At 40.4% G+C, this 20,264-nt stretch overlaps 1 protein-coding gene across 1 annotated transcript in view; it reads left to right on the top strand.

Annotated features, from left to right (window-relative positions):
- Window positions 1-16,634, top strand: part of CUX1 (cut like homeobox 1) — a 315,247-nt gene extending 298,613 nt beyond the window's left edge. Inside the window, exons 20-23 of the mRNA XM_075594335.1 lie at window positions 7,232-7,288; window positions 13,340-13,420; window positions 14,771-14,835; window positions 15,694-16,634. Coding sequence (XP_075450450.1) covers window positions 7,232-7,288; window positions 13,340-13,420; window positions 14,771-14,835; window positions 15,694-15,757 — 267 coding nt within the window. The 3' untranslated portion in view covers window positions 15,758-16,634. The remainder of the gene's footprint in view (window positions 1-7,231; window positions 7,289-13,339; window positions 13,421-14,770; window positions 14,836-15,693) is intronic.
- The last annotated feature ends 3,630 nt before the right edge of the window (window positions 16,635-20,264 follow it).

Here is a 20,264-nt window from a genome sequence, read left to right as displayed (position 1 = left end):
GTGTGTGTGTGTGTGTGTGTGTGTGTGTGTGTGTGTGTGTGTATTATATAATATTTTAAAAATTAAAAAAAAAAGACATGTTGTGAGAATAAATTATTTATTAACATTGTGCAACTTTGATAAATATATTCACGCACACACGCGTGCGCACATGCATACACACACACACACACACACACACATGCATACACACACTCACACATGCATACACACACTCACACACATGCATACACACACACATGCATACACACACACACATGCACACACACATGCACACACACATGTACACACATGTACACACATATACGCACACACACACATGCATACACACACACACACACACGCACACAGGAGACATGGATCGGGGCAGAAGGGAGACATGGATCGGGGCAGAAGGGGGACAGGGATCGGGGCAGAAGGGGGACAGGGATCGGGGCAGAAGGGGGACAGGGATCGGGGCAGAGGGGGGACAGGGATCGGGGCAGAGGGGGGACAGGGATCGGGGCAGAGGGGGGACAGGGATCGGGGCAGAGGGGGGACAGGGATCGGGGCAGAAGGGGGACAGGGATCGGGGCAGAGGGGGGACAGGGATCGGGGCAGAAGGGGGACAGGGATCGGGGCAGAAGGGGGACAGGGATCGGGCAGAAGGGGGACAGACCGTCAGGGGGCGGGCGCATCACTGGCCGGGGGCGGGCCAGTGATGTCACGGAGCTGGTTCGCCCTCATTGGGCGAACCGCTCACGTGACCGGCCTGTCTCGCCGGCAAGCGGGGGAATTTTAAATTCCCCTAAGACCTGCGCTTCCGCAAGCACGCGGAAGCGCAGGTGAGCCCCTACTAAAGCCGCTCTAATTGCGGCTGTAGGGGCTCAGTGCTGAGCGGGAGCGCGCGTCAGCACGCTTCCGCCAGCAAGCGCCAAACATGGCCAAGGCCTAATACTGCTGCAGATGTGCATTTACGTATATGAAGGTGCGCGCGTCTCTCGATGCATAACACTGCAGTTCTTGAATTTCCCAGAAATAGTCACTGTATGGCAAGATTGTTAAAAAGTGCTGGGACCTGTACGCTCGTAAGCACATGAACACATAATATAATACCGAGGAGCCAGTGAGAAGACACTTCTAGTTCTAGCACGAGATACAGTACAATGTGTGTATTCAGCAGCTGCAGAGATTCCAGTTGTACAGGGGCAGATGTAGCTAACCGCATTGTCTCGCACGGTCGAGGCATCGGCGGAGAAATGCTGCAGGGGGTCCCGTTTGAATGTATAGCCTGCCCCCAGCACGATCACGGTGGACACTGTCTCCAGCGCCGCAGACTTTTGCTTCTTTGGCCACGGCGCCAGAGACCGTGTGTCTCGGCACATAGTTACATAGTTAATTAGATTGAAAAATACATACTGTATATCCATCAAGTTTAACCTTGTCCTTACAGTATTTTGATCCAGAGGAAGGTGAACAAAAAAACCCCCAGTGATACTGTCTCATAAGGGGAAAAATTAAATGTATTTCTGACTCCAAATAATGGCATAGGGAGACACCCTACAGTGTATATAAAACGTAAACTTTTAATATTACGCTTAAAATATAGGTGTTTGGGATGTGACAATAGACAAACAGCAAAAATAATGAAAAAGGGGAGAGTAAATGCGAGAGCGTGATAGTGCTGAAAAACTATTTGTGCTTAGTGGGTCTATCAGGGTAATTGATATCCGCCCTGCCCACAAGTGTATCACAATATAGAATCTTCTGGTATACTAGCTGGATTCTTTAACCTCCTGCCTGTTACAAATTAGAGTAACACACTGTTGCTTAACATGCTGGAAATATATCCTATGTGTACACACACACACACTCACACACTCACTCTTACATCACTAACATTCAGGGACCATTTAACACCTTCAGTCAGGGGCGCGCAAACTTTCTGTGCTGCGCGCCTGCCAGCCCCTATGTTCGCCCCCCCCCCCTACCCAATTACCAGCGTCAAATGACGCGCGGGGTCACGTGACTCCCGCAGCGTCATTTGACACGCGTTGCTATGGCAACGTGCACCGCACATGACCCGTGGCATCATTTGACGCCGCGTTGCCATGGCGCCGAGGAAAGGTAGGTGAAGTCTGCGCCCCCCCAAAATAATCTTGTGCTCCCCACTTTGCGCACACCCGCCTTAAGTCATAAATCGCATACTGCACAGGGGGAGGGATAAGCTTCAGTCAGATACATCCCAGGATGCACTGTTTTTAAGTAAAAACCTTTCTTATCCATTGTAACACCGCCGGAAAAAGAGATCCGTGTATCTCGAATGTTCGCACAAATAAAAGCATTTTGTTAGCCACAGAAGAGTATAGCCTATTTGTTTTTGATTTTATATATATATATATATATATATATATATATATATATATATATATATATATATATATATAATCATGCAAGAAGATCTACCTCTTGAAAACCCTTTCTCCAATTTCTTTAGCTGTTTGTGCTATCCCATTACCCGCTCAGTAGTGCAATAACATACCTGTTTTACCCTACTGTTTTACACCCATTAAATAGTTCTTGGGTTTATTTGAGGATATTTGACCACTTGCCAGCCTGCCTAGAGGATAATAAAATAAAATTGATTGTTACAAGATACAATTTGCTGTTTGCTTGCAGAGACAGAGTTATAACGTGTGCAAAGGTTTATAAATCTTTTCAGTGGAAATCAACCTGCATATTTTGTTTGTGGTCTTGATAGGACTAGCCTAAAACCACAGGATACTTCCAAAAAATATTACGTACAATGCATTTGCAGAGATTTATATAAAGAAGACATCCGCATTTCCATATGCACGATAAAAGCTTTTCCTTTCTCACTTATTGATTGATGCACTTAAATGGTCATTTATTAATTTTCTCCACCAACCAATGAATTTGCTAAATGTTATCTGGCACTCACAGAAATGTTTGCTCAGTGCATTAAGTCAAGTTATGTGCATTATCTTCTGGCCAGGGCAGCATTAGGTCTGCGATAGAAAGACGCAATTTCATAATATCCCATGTGAAAACATAAGACATCAGTAAAGATGGTTGTTACCTGCATTTGCTCAACACAGCTACCCCACTACATGCATGCAGTACAGCTGGTAAATCAGAACACTTGTTTACATTTTAGTCATTAAATTAACTCAACTTTACAAATACATAAAGCATGGAACTTTCCACACAGGAAAGCAGGCCATGGAACGTTCCACACAGGAAAGCAGGCCATGGAACGTTCCACACAGGGAAGCAGGCCATGGAACTTCCCACACAGGGAAGCAGGCCATGGAACTTTCCACACAGGGAAGCAGGCCATGGAACTTTCCACACAGGGAAGCAGGCCATGGAACTTTCCACACAGGGAAGCAGGCCATGGAACTTTCCACACAGAGAAGCAGGACATGAAACTTTATACATAGGAGCAGGACATGAAACTTTATACATCGGAGCAGGACATGAAACTTTATACATCGGAGCAGGACATGGAACTTTACACACGGGGAAGCAGGCCATGGAACTTTCCACACAGGAAAGCAGGACATGGAACTTTATACATAGGAGCAGGACATGGAACTTTATACATAGGAGCAGGACATGGAACTTTATACATAGGAGCAGGACATGGAACTTTATACATAGGATCAGGACATGGAACTTTACACACAGGAAAGCAGGCCATGGAACTTTCCACACAGGAAAGCAGGACATGGAACTTTATACATAGGAGCAGGACATGGAACTTTATACATAGGAGCAGGACATGGAACTTTATACATAGGAGCAGGACATGGAACTTTATACATACAGTAGGAGCAGGACATGGAACTTTATACATAGGAGCAGGACATGGAACTTTCCACACAGGAAAGTAGGACATGGAACTTTATACATAGAAGCAGGACATGGAACTTTCCACACAGGAAAGTATCACATGGAACTTTATACATATAAGCAGGACACTGAACTTTATACATAGGATCAGGACATGGAACTTTACACATAGGAAAGCAGGATATGGAACTTTACACGTAGGATCAGGACATGGAACTTTATACATTGGAGCAGGACATGGAACTTTCCACACAGGAAAGTAGGACATGGAACTTTATACATAGAAGCAGGACATGGAACTTTCCACACAGGAAAGTATCACATGGAACTTTATACATATAAGCAGGACATGGAACTTTATACATAGGAGCAGGACATGGAACTTTACACGTAGGAAAGCAGGACACTGAACTTTATACATAGGATCAGGACATGGAACTTTACACATAGGAAAGCAGGATATGGAACTTTACACGTAGGATCAGGACATGGAACTTTACACACAGGAAAGCAGGATATGGAAATTCAAATGAACTATTGGACTGAAAATTTACATTTTAGTTATTAAAGAATCTAACAACCTACTTGAATATATGTATATACATTTTTATAACCTTTCAATTTCTATAATCAATTAGTTATCAGTAAAACCTCCTTTGGTACATACATCGACACTTTTTCACCCACCATGACTTAAAATGTATATGATATAATATATATACAGGCAGTCCTCGGTTATCCAACGGAATCCGTTCTGGAAGTAGCGTTGGATAGTGAAACCGTTGTAAAGTGAGTCCCATGTTAATCAGTGGCAGTGAGCATTGGATAACGCATTCAGGCATCGAAAAACGGCCCATAGAGTTACATTGTAAAGTGTTGGATATGCCATTCGTTGTAAAGTGAAACGTTGGATAGCGAAGACGAGAGAGAGAGAGATATAGAGAGAGGGAGATATATATATAGAGAGAGAGAGATATATATATATAGAGAGAGAGAGATATAGAGAGAGGGAGATATATATAGATATATAGATATAGAGAGAGAGATCCAAATCCAAAAGTCCAGCACAGCTGGTAGAAAAAAAAATCATTTATTCAGTTCAAGAAGCAAACATTTAGCAGGCTTAATGTTTTCTTGTTTAACTGAATAAATTCTTTATTTTTTTTTCTACTACTGTATTGTGCTGAACTTTTGGATGACAACTGTGATCCTTATAGACCCAGCAGTCGTCTCCCAGTTATATTTCATAATAACAATTTGATTGTTCTTAACATATCTTGAATTTGAGGTATTCCCATGCAATCATATATAAAGTTTTGGGCCTGCAATAGACAAAATGTATGTTTGTTATAAACTACAGAGTTCAACATCCATCCAAGTTTATAAATAAGAAAGGTAAAGACCAGTGTTTTTCAATCGGGATTCCTAGAAACCCTTGGGTTCCGCAGCAATTTTCAGGTCATTTGAAAATTCTACCAAATATGCTGTAGAAGAATTTACAATGCATCGAATCTCAGACACACTATATTAGAGAGAGTCGTGGTTCCTTATAATGTCTGATCTCAGACATGCTATTAGAGAGGGTTGGGGTTCCTTACAATGCATCTGATCTCAGGCACACTATCAGAGAGAGTTGAGGTTCCTCACAATACATCTGATCTCAGATACGTTGTTAAAGAGGGTTGGGGTTCCTTACAATGCATCTGATCTCATACACGCAATTAGAGAGGGTTGGGGTTCCTTACAATGCTTCTGATCTCAGGTGCGCTTTTAGAGAGGGTCGGGGTAACTCGTCAATTATAGAATACATACAGTATCTGCTTAATTAGATGTTTTTATTTAGCCAATTTTTCTTTTCATTACATTCTATTTAACTAAATGTTATTTATGCATGTACACGTGTCCATCAGCATTTTCAGTCTTTGAATAGAGTGAAATTCTCACATCCTCATTAATAATGTAAATGTACATATTGAATAAATGTCTGATCAATTATTTGTTTTTATTTAACCTAATTTTCAATTAATGTGAATTATATCTTCTATATTTCCTGCATGTACTAGTGCAGGACTTGGCCTACATGAAGTGTGCGGCCCGCAAAGCTTATGTAGTGGCCCACCAGCCAAAATAATTTCCCACCCCTTCATTAATACATACAGTATCCTACCTTCTGTATCCTTTCAGCTCCTATGCACTCAGAGGGACGGATCATTTGTCAGGGACCCATAACTATATTTCTCATACCTCCTGCCTATGGTATACATTACCAATGCGGCAAAGAGGCGGCAAAGAGGCGACTAGGGGATCTTCCTCAGGGCGACCCCCTGAGGAAGATCCCCCAGTGGGATCGAAGCGTTGGGGTTTTGTGCTATGCTTAATACATGTTTTGTTACCCATCACCTGAGTGCTGTTGCCTCTTTGCCGCATTGATAATGTATACCTTTATTATTTGTATGGGACGTGCACCAGTTTACCACTAAATCTTTACAGGAGTGCCAGTGATCATATATATATATATATATTAAAGAATATCACTTGTGCGCACATTCACATGTCTTAGACAGGTCTGCAACCCTGCCTTTCAACCATTATCACCTAGCATACAGTGCTCCCACTGCAGCAAGGGATTCTGGGAAATGACATGCAAATGAGCACACAATGTGTCACCTTTTGCCTGGAATATCCATTCGCATGTGCTCACAAGTCATATTCTTTATTGGCTATATGCTAACGGTGGAGTTTTTTTGTCGCCTTTTTCACCCATCATAACTTAAAATGTATATGGTAAACCTAAACAGCCTAGAAATATTGCAAAGCAAGTATAAACCAAACTCACACTGATGATACCCATCAAGGTTGAAACATGTCTGTGAGTAGTTTGTACTTGCTTTGCTAGTCCTATGCTGTGTTTAAAAGCTGTGTGAACGGCGATGCATTAGCTTAAATGGGCTCCATGTGAATGGATATTCCAGGCAAAAGGTGACACATCGCCCAATAGGCAAACGGCAGCTCGCGCATGCGCCTGTCAGCACGTCCTGAACAGCAATGCCGGCTCCCTACCTGTACCGAAGCTGTGCTCAAGCGGGGAGACTATAGAGCATGTTACAAATGCGTTATTTACATCAGTTATGCACGTATATGGCGATTGCAGTACAGTACATGCATCGATAAGTGGGAAAAGGTAGTGCTTCACGTGAAGTACATTTTCGCTTTACATACATGCTCCGGTCCCATTGCGTACGCTAATGCGGGATATGCCTGTATATATATATATATATATATATATATCATACACACACGTTTTTTGGCCCTACAACATATTCCACATTAAAAATACATTGTTTCCTCTCTCTCATCCCATGCTTTTCTATTTCAGGAACGCCAGCGGAAGTATCAAAGTCTTAGTCCTTGGGATAAGGCTACTCTTAGCATGGTAAGTCATGTACTTAAATATTTTTGACATTTACCACAAAGATACAAAAATAATCTGAGATGCATTTGTCTATTTCCTTTTTCTCCTGATCTATTAAACACGTTCCAATAACTCATGAACCTGGCACTGAGCGATTCCTTTTTATGGCAACTGTTTTATCCCCTTTCTGCATGAGGGCCCAGCAGCGTGTCGCGATGTAGCACGTTCACCTCTACACGTATTCCTTCCGATCAATGGACAAATATATTATTTTCATCGTTTCATTTTTTTATTCTTTCAAACATGCAAAGTTCCACGTGGTAAAAAAAATTAACACCTTTAACATGTTATCGCCCTTTGTTTTCTTCAGTTCGGAGATCTAATTTTTTTTCCAGAGGCAGTTCTGTATATTTGAAAGTACTGTATGCAGCAACATTTTCAGTTGTTTATATGCTTATACTGTAGCTGCCCGATCTTTGAATAAAGATCTTCGTTGGAAGCCACCCCAGTAATGATGATAGTACAGCTTTGGAGTGCTTGCTTCAAATAACACTTAATCCTTTGGGTACCACTCCAGCACATTGCGATCACGTGATTGTGGCATCACTGATTCTGGAAACAGAAGTTGACGTTGCCCTGCATGCCAGCTTGCGTGAACTACCCTGTATATCTCCCCGAGGAAAAGCGCTAATGAAGTCCATGACGTAGCCAATATATCATGGGGCCCCTGGAGTGCCAGACCCAATGACGTAGTAGCTATGTCATGGGGAACTCACAAGGTCAATAATGCCATTTATTTCTATGTCTAAGTTCTTTGGAGAAATTAGTATTTTAATTTATCCGTAGAAATAAACATTTGATTCTTAAATAGTCCTTCTTTTGCATCTTTTAACCACAAATAAAGAATTGCCTGATCATTGTTAGAGGAAAACCTCTAATTGTACAAAAAAAAAACTAAAAAAAATAAACATTTTTCTCAAATAGGGTACATAAACTTACAAATAACTTTGAAATTCTGTCACAGGGACACAGATGTTTCAGTTCTGGCAGAGCACTAGTTTGGCAGAGTGTTCTCAATTAGAATAGATGCACTGAACACATTAGAACCGCTCAATAAAATGATATTGACACAGCAGGAGTTGTAACACTAAGTAACCACTAACCATGATTTTGCTGACTGCTAAACCATACTTTTTTCATCAGTTGATAACTGTATTGTCTTCAATTGCAACTGGGTTAAGTTACCATCACACTGTTCAATGGACATTGGGTGAAGTCGCCCAGCATACATAAAAGCACTGGTAACGTCCATATTCCCTTTAGTTTGGCTCCTGTACTTTCTGCAAATCTAAAGCAAAGTTGTTGTTTTTTCCGTGTTTTGCTTTTAAATGAACTTGTTTCTTCAGTTCTCGCTTATTTCAGTTGTAAATCTCTTATATTGCATGAAATGGATAGCCAGGCACAAGTTCATTAGATCCATATATAACCACACCTTACCATGTTTACTTAGGTAGCAAGTGAATTCTTAAAACTCATCCTCGCTTTAAAAAAAAAATGTGATTGTTTTTGACACTGGAGTGAAAGCTAGAAACAGAAAGCCATGCTGGCCCCAATATGTCAAATCTTTTCCCCTGGATGTTTCCCATGGCTGCCTTAGCAATAAGAACCACTTGAGTATGTTAAGATGTGCAGCCTTATCAGAAGTCTTCAAAAAAAGAAAAGGTCTACTACTGTATCCTTCTCCCACGAAGACGTGAGGCCCTTGGGAAACCAATATTCTATAAGGTGAGACTTAGAAGTACCATTTTCTCAAGGGCTGGAAAGGTGTTAAAGAATATCGAATTTCATACATGATTAGAAAAATATAACATTCCATACCATTAAATATTTTAGAAAAATATATCAGCAGAAAATCCCCATTGAAGTCTAGTGGGATGTTTAAAACCAGAGACATAACATAAAACACAGACAAAGCTCAGTGCACATCCAGAAAAACTTATATACGGTACAGTGCCTAAATATACATGTATAAATAACTAATAAATAAAATGGTCTTTTAGTTTAACATTTTGGCCAAATTGTTGTAAGCCCTTGAGCCAAACTTCACGGCAGACCAACTAGTGGGATGTTTGGCAGAAAACTGTCCCCTTCTGCTTGCATGGAATTACTCCCTATGTCTTCGTGATTATTGAGTTGGCTTTATTAGACACCAGTGGTGGAGTCATTTTATTAGTGGAAAATCCTAAATTTGCAGAAATTTCTATTTTGGGATCTAGTGGATTTGAATCCCACGGGTTATCGGCAGATTTGGCTATAATGTAAATATAGTACAGGCATACCCCGCATTAACGTACGCAATGGGACTGGAGTATGTATGTAAAGCGAAAATGTACTTAAAGTGAAGCACTCCCTTTTCTCCACTTATCGATGCATGTACTGTACTGCAAACCATATCCGTGCATAACTGATGTAAATAACACATTTGTAACAGGCTCTACAGTCTCCCCGCTTGCGCACAGCTTTGGTACAGATAGGGAGCCGGTATAGCTGTTCAGGACGTGCTGACAGGCGCATGCGTAAGCTGCCGTTTGCCTATGGGGCGATATATCCTTACTCGCAAGTGTACTTAAAGTGAGTGTCCTTAAACCGGGGTATGCCTGTATCGTATTTGTATGTAAATTAAAAAAAGGGAATTGGAGGGGGTCCTATTTTTTCTAAAATAATAAATGTTTTGGACAAGCAGATGAGCATACAGTTGTATTTACATTTGGATATATATATATATATATATATATATATATATATATACACACACACACACACACACACACACACACACACACACACACACACACACACACACACACACACTTGTGTGAAAAAGAAAGTACACCCTCTTTCAATTCTATGGTTTTACATATCAGGACATAATAACAATCATCTGTTCCTTAGCAGGTCTAAAAATTAGGTAAATACAACCTCAGATGAACAACAACACATGACATATTACACCGTGTCATGATTTATTTAACAAAAATAAAGCCAAAATGGAGAAGCCATGTGTGAAAAACTAAGTACACCCTTACTGCTTCCATAGGAATTAAGATGCTAAGTAGCAGACAGGTACTGCTAATCAAATGCCCTTGATTAATTAATCATAAGCAAGTGTGATCACCTCTATAAAAGCCAAAGTTTTAGCAGTTTGCTGGTCCGGAGCATTCAGGTGTGTGTTAACACAATGCCAAGGAGGAAAGACATCAGCAATGTTCTTAGAGAAGCAATTGTTGCTGCCCATCAATCTGGGAAGGGTTATAAGGCCATTTCCAAACAATTTAAAGTCCATCATTCTACAGTGAGAAAGATTATTCAAAAGTGGAAAACATTCAAGACGGTTGCCAATCTTCCCAGGAGTGGACGTCCCAGCAAATTCACCCCAAGGTCAGACCGTGCAATGCTCAGTGAAATTGCAAAATCCCAAGAGTTACATCTCAGACTCTACAGGCCTCAGTTAGCATGTTAAATGTTACAGTTCATGACAGTACAATTAGAAAAAGACTGAACAAGTATGGTTTGTTTGGAAGGGTTGCCAGGAGAAAGCCTCTTCTCTCTAAAAAGAACATGGCAGCACGGCTTATGTTTGCAAAGTTGCATCTGAACAAACCACAAGATTTCTGGAACAATGTCCGTTGGACAGATGAAACCAAAGTGGAGATGTTTGGCCATAATACAGCATATCAGCACAAACACCTCATACCAACTGTCAAGCACGGTGGTGGAGGGGTGATGATTTGGGCTTGTTTTGCAGCCAGAGGACCTGGGAACCTTGCAGTCATTGAGTCGACCATGATGATCTCTGTATACCAAAGTATTCTAGAGTCAAATGAGAGGCCATCTGTCCGACAGCTAAAGCTAGGCCAAAATTGGGTCATGCAACAGGACAATGATCCCAAGAATACCAGCAAATCTACAACAGAATGGCTAATAAAGAAAAGAATCAAGGTGTTGCAATGGCCCAGTCAAAGTCCAGACCTCAACCCGATTGAAATGCTGATGCTTGACCTTAAGAGAGCTGTGCATAAACAAATGCCCACAAACCTCAATGAACTGAAGCAACATTGTAAAGAAGAGTGGGCCAAAAGTCCTCCACAACGATGTGAGAGACTGATAAAGTCATACAGAAAACAATTACTTCTAGTTATTGCTGATAAAGGTGGTTCTACAAGCTATTGAATCATAAGGTGTACTTGGTTTTCAACACATGGCTTCTCTATTTTGGCTTTATTTCTATTAAATAAATCATGACATGGTGTAATATGTCATGTGTTGTTGTTCATCAGAGGTTGTATTTACCTAATTTTAAAACCTGCTAAGGATCAGATGATTGTTATTGTCCTGATATGTAAAACCATTGAATTCAAAGAGGGTGTACTTTCTTTTTCACACAACTGTATATATATATATATATATATATATATATATATATATATATATATATATACACTGTATTCCATTTTCCCTGTCCAGCTCACAGGAAAAATAGTGCTTCTACTGGAAGTCTCATGTTATAAAGCCTGGGTTTCCCTGTACTCCGCAAACCATTGGTACAGGCCTTGTTTTTTTTAACTCTAAACCAGTACATTATGGCTCGTAATAGTCTTGAATTTGTAAAGGATGCAGTGGATTGAAACACCAGGACTATATGAAAATCTCATGATGACATGTAGCTAAACTGTCAGTACTTACACCAACCTCAACACATTTCACACACCCCTGGTCTGAAAGGGTTTGATTTATTTCCGTTTTCATTTAATACTGTAGTAGTAAATGTCTGTAGATTGTATGATATAAATTACACATATGTGACACTTGAAATTGTTCTGTGGCATTTGCATTTGTATTCCTGATAAGCAAATATGTTTTCAAGCAAAAGATCATTTTACTTTCAACTTGAACCAAAGTATTGTAGATATCAATTAAATATATTAAAGCCGCAATCCCCGCTGCTCATTGGTGTGTGTGTTTTAATTTACTTTTAAACCGTATTCGATCTATGGGGCACTCTGGAGCTGAACCGCACTATTCTGAGCTCCGGGGATCCCCTGGTTCTCGAGGTACTTACAGTTTTAGATGCCGGGGTCCAGTTGAGGGATATAAAATGCCCACCAAACCACAGGCCAATAGGAAGCCCCAGCAGATTACGTTGACGCTTCTTAATGGAAGACCACAGCGGCCACCATGTTTAAAAAAAAAAAAACCAGGAAGTCTACTCGGAATCAGGGGGTCCCCCAAGCTAAAAATAAATAGTGCACATCAGCTCCAGGTGACACCTCCATCACCACCCCTACTCCCCTGGTTTGAAGACCTTTAAAAAATCTATTTCAATATTCAATATGCAAATGCTGGTTTCTTGAAACTGGGTGACAGTATAGAGATCATATTTAAAAGGGCACAATTTGAAAGGCTAATGGAATAGAGATTGTTCCTCCTTGGTTTCCGCTCAATTTTGTTTAAATAAGAAATGAAAATGCTGAGTGATCTCCTGTGTGATTTATTCCAATCATGCTTAATATATACACTGTATGTAAATGTATGTGTGTTTTTCGATTGTGTTCTTTGTGAAATAATAATAGATGCTTTTTAGATGACAATTATTAAGTGCTGACCTTGGCGATGAGCAGGAGACTGGTTGACCGGCTTAGTTTTCAGGAGGAAATCACTCCATGAATGGATATTGAAATTATCTCAGCCACTTAAGGAATCCATTGAACAGGTGTATCAAAGGTTACATGTTTATGCAGCACAGATTTTCGACGACAAGTGCTCAGTATTGCAATAACCCGCTGCACCATTTGACAGCTATGTTCTCAATGGTTGTCCCACTTTTTGGAAATAAAAAAATTAATCTAATCATTTTCCTAAAAAGTACTTGCGAACAGCCATCTATTAATGTATAACGTGACCGGGTACCAGAAAGGTTGTAGGAGATGGAGAGAGAGACAAACAGATGGACACTTGTGAATTATACATATAGATATATCAATGTCTTAACATATTTCTGTTTTATTTTTATAGGGAAGGCTCATTCTTTCCAACAAAATGGCTCGAACTATTGCATTTTTCTACACCCTTTTTCTGCACTGCCTGGTCTTTCTGGTAAGTATAAATCGAAGCCTAGGGAATCCTATTCCAATTACGCAAATGTATACATTTCCAGAGAACATGGCCGGGAATTGGCAATGAAAAAAATTCTATATGGAGCACTCCTTTTTAAGGTTCAATAATAAGAGAGCTAAATACATAAATACCGATGCTCCCGATCCAAGGGGTTATCTTGCTGCTATCCCTATGATAAATCAAGCTAAGAAGAAAACACGGAAATGGGCACTGCGGACTAATCCTCAAACAAATGTATTACGGCACATGTCAAAAAAAATTCCAACGTTTCGGCTACTCCTCCAGGCTTTCTCATGGACATAACTGAGAAAGGCTGGAGGGACAGCCGAAACGTTGCAATATTTCTGACGTAGTAAAAAAGGTTTAGGATCTATCTGCAGAGAATTGGCAAAGGCATAAGACCACGTATCAGCTATTAGGTAAGCTGAATGGTTCTAAACTCTTAACACAGGAAATCTCAAGCTTTCCCTTATTAAAAAAAACCACTTCAACGGTTAAATAAATATGTGGAGGACCATCAAAGTTACCTTAACTGTTCGTGTTTATATTTGTACATGCAAATAAGATATATTTGAACGGTTCTGTAGATCAGCCTTCACTAGTGATAGAAAAGCCAAGAGAGTTGACAGCAGTAAATATTAAAGTGTTTCAATAAGGTCTTTGGGGACCCCCGGTGGCTCAAGAACTAAAGTTGGAGAACCCATGCTTTAAATGAATCGGGGCGACAGTCTTAAACATTAACACATAGCTGGTGATTTATATAGAAAAATGCACTTGACTAATTTGTGTCCCCCGATGAAGACCCCTTATGTGGGGCTAAAACTGTAGACCGTTATACAGTAAATCTCAGTTTTTGCTGCTGGTAAATTGAAAGTAACCTTGCTTCCTGTTCCACCAACTAATTAGAGGTGACTATATATGTACTAATATTATACTAATTTTGACTTATGCCACTTAAATTAAGTAAATCATTGCAGTTTAACCCTAATAATATCATTCATGTCAACATTGTGCACTTATGTTTCTATACTTATGTTTCTGTGTTAAGCTGTGGCATATCGTCATGAATCTTGGACTCTACAGGAGTATGAAGTACCACTCTGCGGAGCCTTGTGTACCTGCAGTACTGATAACTAAACACAGACTGTCTGGTACTGGATCAGTTAATACCATACAGTCTTGTTGGAGTAGGCTAATTCCATGAGCTCATAGCTCAAATGAAACATTACTTACATTTACGTTTAAATTCAGAAAGTGGAAATAACAAATGAATGCAATATTTAAACATCAAATTGACCATTAGGAACATTTTGTGTCTTGGTGCATTAGGTCCTGTACAAAACAGCCTGGAGTGAGAGTGTGGAAAGAGACTGCGCTGCTTACTGTGCTAAAAAGTATGTTAACGAACACTGTACTACCCCTCCTACATTCATTGTTATGTACGTTAACATGGTTGTGATTATAACCCACGGAGAAGTTGCCAACATTTCTAAATGTGCTAGTTTCATGTAGCATAGCCAGCAAACAACCTTGCACTGATGAGACCCAAAAGGTCAAAATAGCTGTATGTGAGTAGGGTTACTGGCTCTGCACTTCTTTATCCCAGGTTGGGCTGAAAAGCTGTGTAATACGGCAGGCCTACGCTCATCAGGTCCATGTCAAAATGGATGAGAAGTAAAGAGTGACACACTGTGCTCATTTGCATGTCATTACCCAGAATGCCTTGCTGCCGTAGAAGCACTCTTTGCTAAGCAATAATGGGGAAAGACAGGATTGCAGACCTGGCTGAGACATGTAAATGCACCACAAGTGGTATTTTTATTTACTGTACAAATAATTTGCTAGTGCCACTATGTTACTTCACTGGTTTTCACGAATCATTGACGAGGTTTACAATGCTGCAAAAGATCATTTTTTAATTATTATTTTAAGGCACAAAAAGTAAAACATGGTTTGGCAAATGTAAGGATGTCTTTAAAACATTTGTACAAATGTTGGCAAAGCGCACAAGAAAATGGCACACACCTCTACATTCAAGAAGAAACATTTCTTCTCATTATATCCCATTCAATGCTTGTTCTTCTGTCATGTATTATGTTGAGTCTTTGAAAGCACTCAAGAGTTAATCCTGCTTTATTTCTATGGAATCCTATACAGTCATCTATAATATTTGAATTTGTTTCACATTTTAAGCATTGAAAATAATCTTACAATAGCATCAAATCATCCTCTATTGCATTTGTTGCTTTCAGATATTCTGACCATTTGCATAAGTTCCATGAGAACGGAGAAAACGGAGGAGCCATGTGGCAATGAGGAATGGAATTAAAGGTCTTCAACATCCCACAGGGGACAGCTTATTCCATCAGGACCAAACAACCGGATGTCTTTGTGCAGTCTGCTTTCCCTGATCCATACATTATGCACAGCTGCTTGACCTATACTAGCTGATCTTTACAATTCTTGAAAGCAGCAGACAGAGATACTGTAGCTGAGAAAGTGGACTACTTATCCATTTTTAAAAAGCTCAAATATCCATTTACCCATAGCAGCGATTTGCCACTTTCAGGTCAATAGTAGAAATTAGCTAGTGCAGGCAGTTCTTCCAAGGTTTTCTTGTTTGTTGGTGCTTGTACTTTTTGGGGTGAGGAGTGAAGTAGAACAGGAAATATTGGGGCAATCATTGCATTGGGAATGTAATTGTGCTATAATAGCTGTCGTGAAAAAATCCTTGTGCAGTAGCGGTGTAAAGCAGGTGTCGTGCACATTTGCTGCAAACACATCTTATGCTGCACCTTCACAGTGATCTCTAAATGAATGTCCTTCTGTCAGATTCACAACCATTGCAAGTCAAGTAAGATCGTAATATTTCCAACAGAAAATGCTGTGTAAAAACTGGTTACAATACCTGCAAAATTAGAAAATTGCACTAGCCTGCTGTAAGAGGACTAAAAAAATTCACTGATACTTCGAACAACTAATTTACACCAGGATTGCCCTTTAAAAATAACAAAACATCTTAGATTTCACCGTCACTGCAAAAGAATGATCACATAAGCACTTTGTCAGGGTTCACTAATTGACATTTTAGTTACAGTACAATTCAAAAAGCATTGTGTTCTGCTTTTAAAAAAAAGGAAAATCTTTCAAATGTTTTGTTAAAAGGTGGTAACATGAAATTAGCAAATCAGTTTGATTCCCCATCTACAAATGAATTATCCCCCTATTTGTTCTATAATCTCTAATAACGCAGGATAGTGTCTTATTGCTTTTAAATACCTGGTCTCTTTCAATATTGTACATTAGAAGTTCATTTTTGATTGTGGGTATCCTATGGCTTTAATCAATAGCACGGTTAATTAATCAAATTTCATCAATTGCGCTTCTGTTAATGGGATATTTCATCAATAGTAATTAAGAATAAGTGTGATTTCCTTATATGTGTATTTGCCATTTGCTTTTGTTATAAACACAAATCTGTACCACAGTTTATCCTTACAGGAGATTTGTCAAGTCCCAGGATCTTAAAAAAACAAAAACTGTGCACAAAATGATTAGCATGGTCCAGATTTGGAAATGTAGGTCCTACCGTGGTCTACATGTAATCTTCTGAAAAATACCAAAACAGATGTGCTGATGTATTTAGTACATCTGGCACATAATGCTCTACAATAGTAACGCTGACAACCATTGCCAGGAGGAATCTATGGGTAATTGTGAAGCCCATTCTTCTGATTTTGTACCATTAAAATTCCCATTGCAGCATTTATTCCTGCAAAATTGATTTATCTTTTCATGAAAAAACCCATCCATCAAAGTGTTGGTAAGTTTGTATTTTCACTTGCTACAAAAAGCAATTGAGGGATTCTCCAGCACTGGCCGTGGTGCTGGAGCTTTAACAGGGTGACGTGTGAAAGCCATTGAGAAACATGCCTCTGCATAGTGCACTTAGAAACAGGAAGTGCTGCTGTAACCAGCAAATTGGTTAAAGGGTTTTTGTTATCTGTATGTGACGTTTGACTCGTGCAAACTGAAATACAATTGTATCAGTAATGATTATAATGCATTTAGGGAATGTAATTGGATTTTCTTTAAATAAAAATGTATAGTATTCAGAGATATTAGTATATCTGATTATATATGGATTAAGGTGTGTGTGTGTATATATATATATATATATATATATATATATATATATATATATATATCTAAGCTATGCAAGAATAGTAATAAAGTTTGGGCATGAAACTTCAATGTATCAATTGTTTTGTCATTTTTCTAGTAGCAGAGCCTAGCACTCACTCAGCCTGAGTTATAGCTCTTTTGGGTGTATTTAAAATTCACAGTATGTTACAAATAAATAAATAATTCAAAACCACACTCCGTTGGATTGGTGGGTACAGACCTGACTGTCCAGTATCGGGATAGAATTTGTAATACACGAATAAAGAATTCCAGTGCACTCCCAGTGATTGCAGTATTCCTGGTGAGTTGGTTGGTCCATAATTGACATGACCGCAGCCCTATTGCGTCGTCACGTGGTATGCAAATGATGGACCAAGAGACACACCATAAAATACTGCAGCCACTTGGAGGGCACCAAGATCATCTGCACATCTGTTCAAGACGTCTTACCAGTAAGCCAGGGCTTTACTGCCCATGCGTCCTCGGTCACTCCTTTTGTCACTTGATTTATGATTAGAAAACATAGAAATATAACATGTAATAATTGGGGGAGGGGGAAATGATCGACTCTGTACATTTGGCCATTAGATATGGCTTGCACGAGAAGTCGGTGTAGACGTGCAGTATGTGATGTACCGGCCTCTCTGTTACTCCATAAGATTTGTATGTCGCAAGTTGGTCTCAACATTGCTGTTAGTGTTAGCAATGATGAGGGTTTTCTGGAGTTTCAACTCTTGTGCGAATTATATGGGCACAGATATGGGGGGGAGGGAGGCGTGTCATATCTGGGGGCACAGAGACTAGTACATTGATCCAACCAAGGACTTTAGAGGCGCAGAGGGAAGTTGAGTTACTTGGCTGCCCATCACAATTCATGCTTTGTCAGTGGAATCCTGTAGCTTCCCTCATATATGGAAACATTGCAAGCATTGAATAATGATGGCCCTTTTATTTAGATAATTTTAAGATACCAAGCTTGAATATTGGGTCCTTTTATTCAGAATATTTTGTGTGTAAAATTGAGCCATCAGATTATTTAAAGTGAGACTACTTCTGGTTTCTATCTTCTGTGTTCTTGCTGTTTAATGGATGTCTGTAATGCTTGCACTCACCACGAACAAGGCGGGACACCAGAACTGAGGTGGGAAAGTATGAAACTGTGCACCCACAGTAGCGGAGGCACGCCTGGAGAGTTGATAGTCGGCGTAGCCGGGTCTGGATTAGAGAGTGGGTTAGTGTTGATACTTGCCGAGGTCGTGGGGAGGAGCCAGAAGGATAGTCAGTGTCCGTTATGCCGAGATCGAGGGTTGAAGCCAGCAGAATCGTATAATGTCCTATAGTTGAGGTCAGGGATGGAGAAGAGCGGGTAATCAAAGGCAAACCGGGGTCGTTATCCATAGAGTGGTCCAAAGTAAAGCCGGGTCGGTACACGTTAGAACAAGCATCAAGGAGGCAAGACAAGGCAGAGGCTAGGAACAGAACGAAGAAAGCACAAGGCTACCAGGAACTATGCACAGCAATGTTGGAGTGAGACAGCTGAGCATATATAGGAGAGCTGGGCGAATAAGAAAGAGGAGAGAAGCGGAGGCGCGGCCTCCACGGAGTCAAAGATTGGCTGCAAGGTGCAGGGGACAGGTGGGAGAGATTTGCCTCGCAGCTGGGGAGCCGTGCACGACGTCACGTGTGCGCGTGCAGCGTGTGATGGACGCGCATCGAGGGTGGGGGTGGAGACAATTTCCGTGGCAGGGTACAAGGAGCTCCATGTGCGCGCGCGCTCTGTAAGCGGCTCAGAGGTGTGTGGAGCATCAGGTAAGGAGGGAACACGCTGCGTGGGATGCGTTTCTCGACTCCTTACAATGTCAGAGAAAGCATCAAGTGTAATGATCTGAGTTGTCCGTGTTATGCTATTCAGCACAGAGATCGTGGTGGCAGCACCTCCTGACATCTGTGAAGTGAAAGATCTGCTTAACAGAAATATCTGTGTGCTTTAGGGAAAGTTGGCTTCAGGTGAATCTAAACAAATGCAAAACCACTGTATCTGGCATGCAGTGACCGACATCTCACCTTCTTGCAGAGTGGTGAGAGTATATATATTTCTAATGGGACAGCCTTTGTGTTAACCGTTCTGTGAACAACCAATTAGATACATTTTACCAGGACTCATGCCTCATCTGTGGTCAATGCTGTTTCTTTTAATCTTCGGAATATACACAGGTTGTGCCTGTTTTATTTGCCTCCCAAACTGATCTCACAATTTGATTACTGCAAGGCACAAAGGATTAATAATGTGCCCATGTCCTGCCATTACTGCAGAATGCTATAATTGGCCTAGACCACTCATCTCGGGCATAAGGGGAGTGAATCCTTACAGTGACTTTAGTTGACATTGATTTTTGAATGGCAGTTTTCCATGATCTTGCTGCAGTCGGTACTATCACAGCTTAATGAACAACGCCCTTCAATGGGGAAGTGGATATCAGTGCAGATTACATACCCAGACCATTATTAATCTAAGGTAAAGACGTACTGTCTTCTTTGGCACTGAAGGAATTGCATTGACGAATCTCTCACTCAGTTCTCAAAATGAAACTTTAATTTCGCTCTATAAATCTCATGTATTTTTCTACAATATAGTTAC

The sequence above is a fragment of the Ascaphus truei genome, chromosome 3 (genome assembly GCF_040206685.1).
Source record: "Ascaphus truei isolate aAscTru1 chromosome 3, aAscTru1.hap1, whole genome shotgun sequence".
Classification (NCBI taxonomy): Eukaryota; Metazoa; Chordata; class Amphibia; order Anura; family Ascaphidae; genus Ascaphus; species Ascaphus truei.
This window is presented reverse-complemented; position numbering and strand designations above follow the sequence as displayed.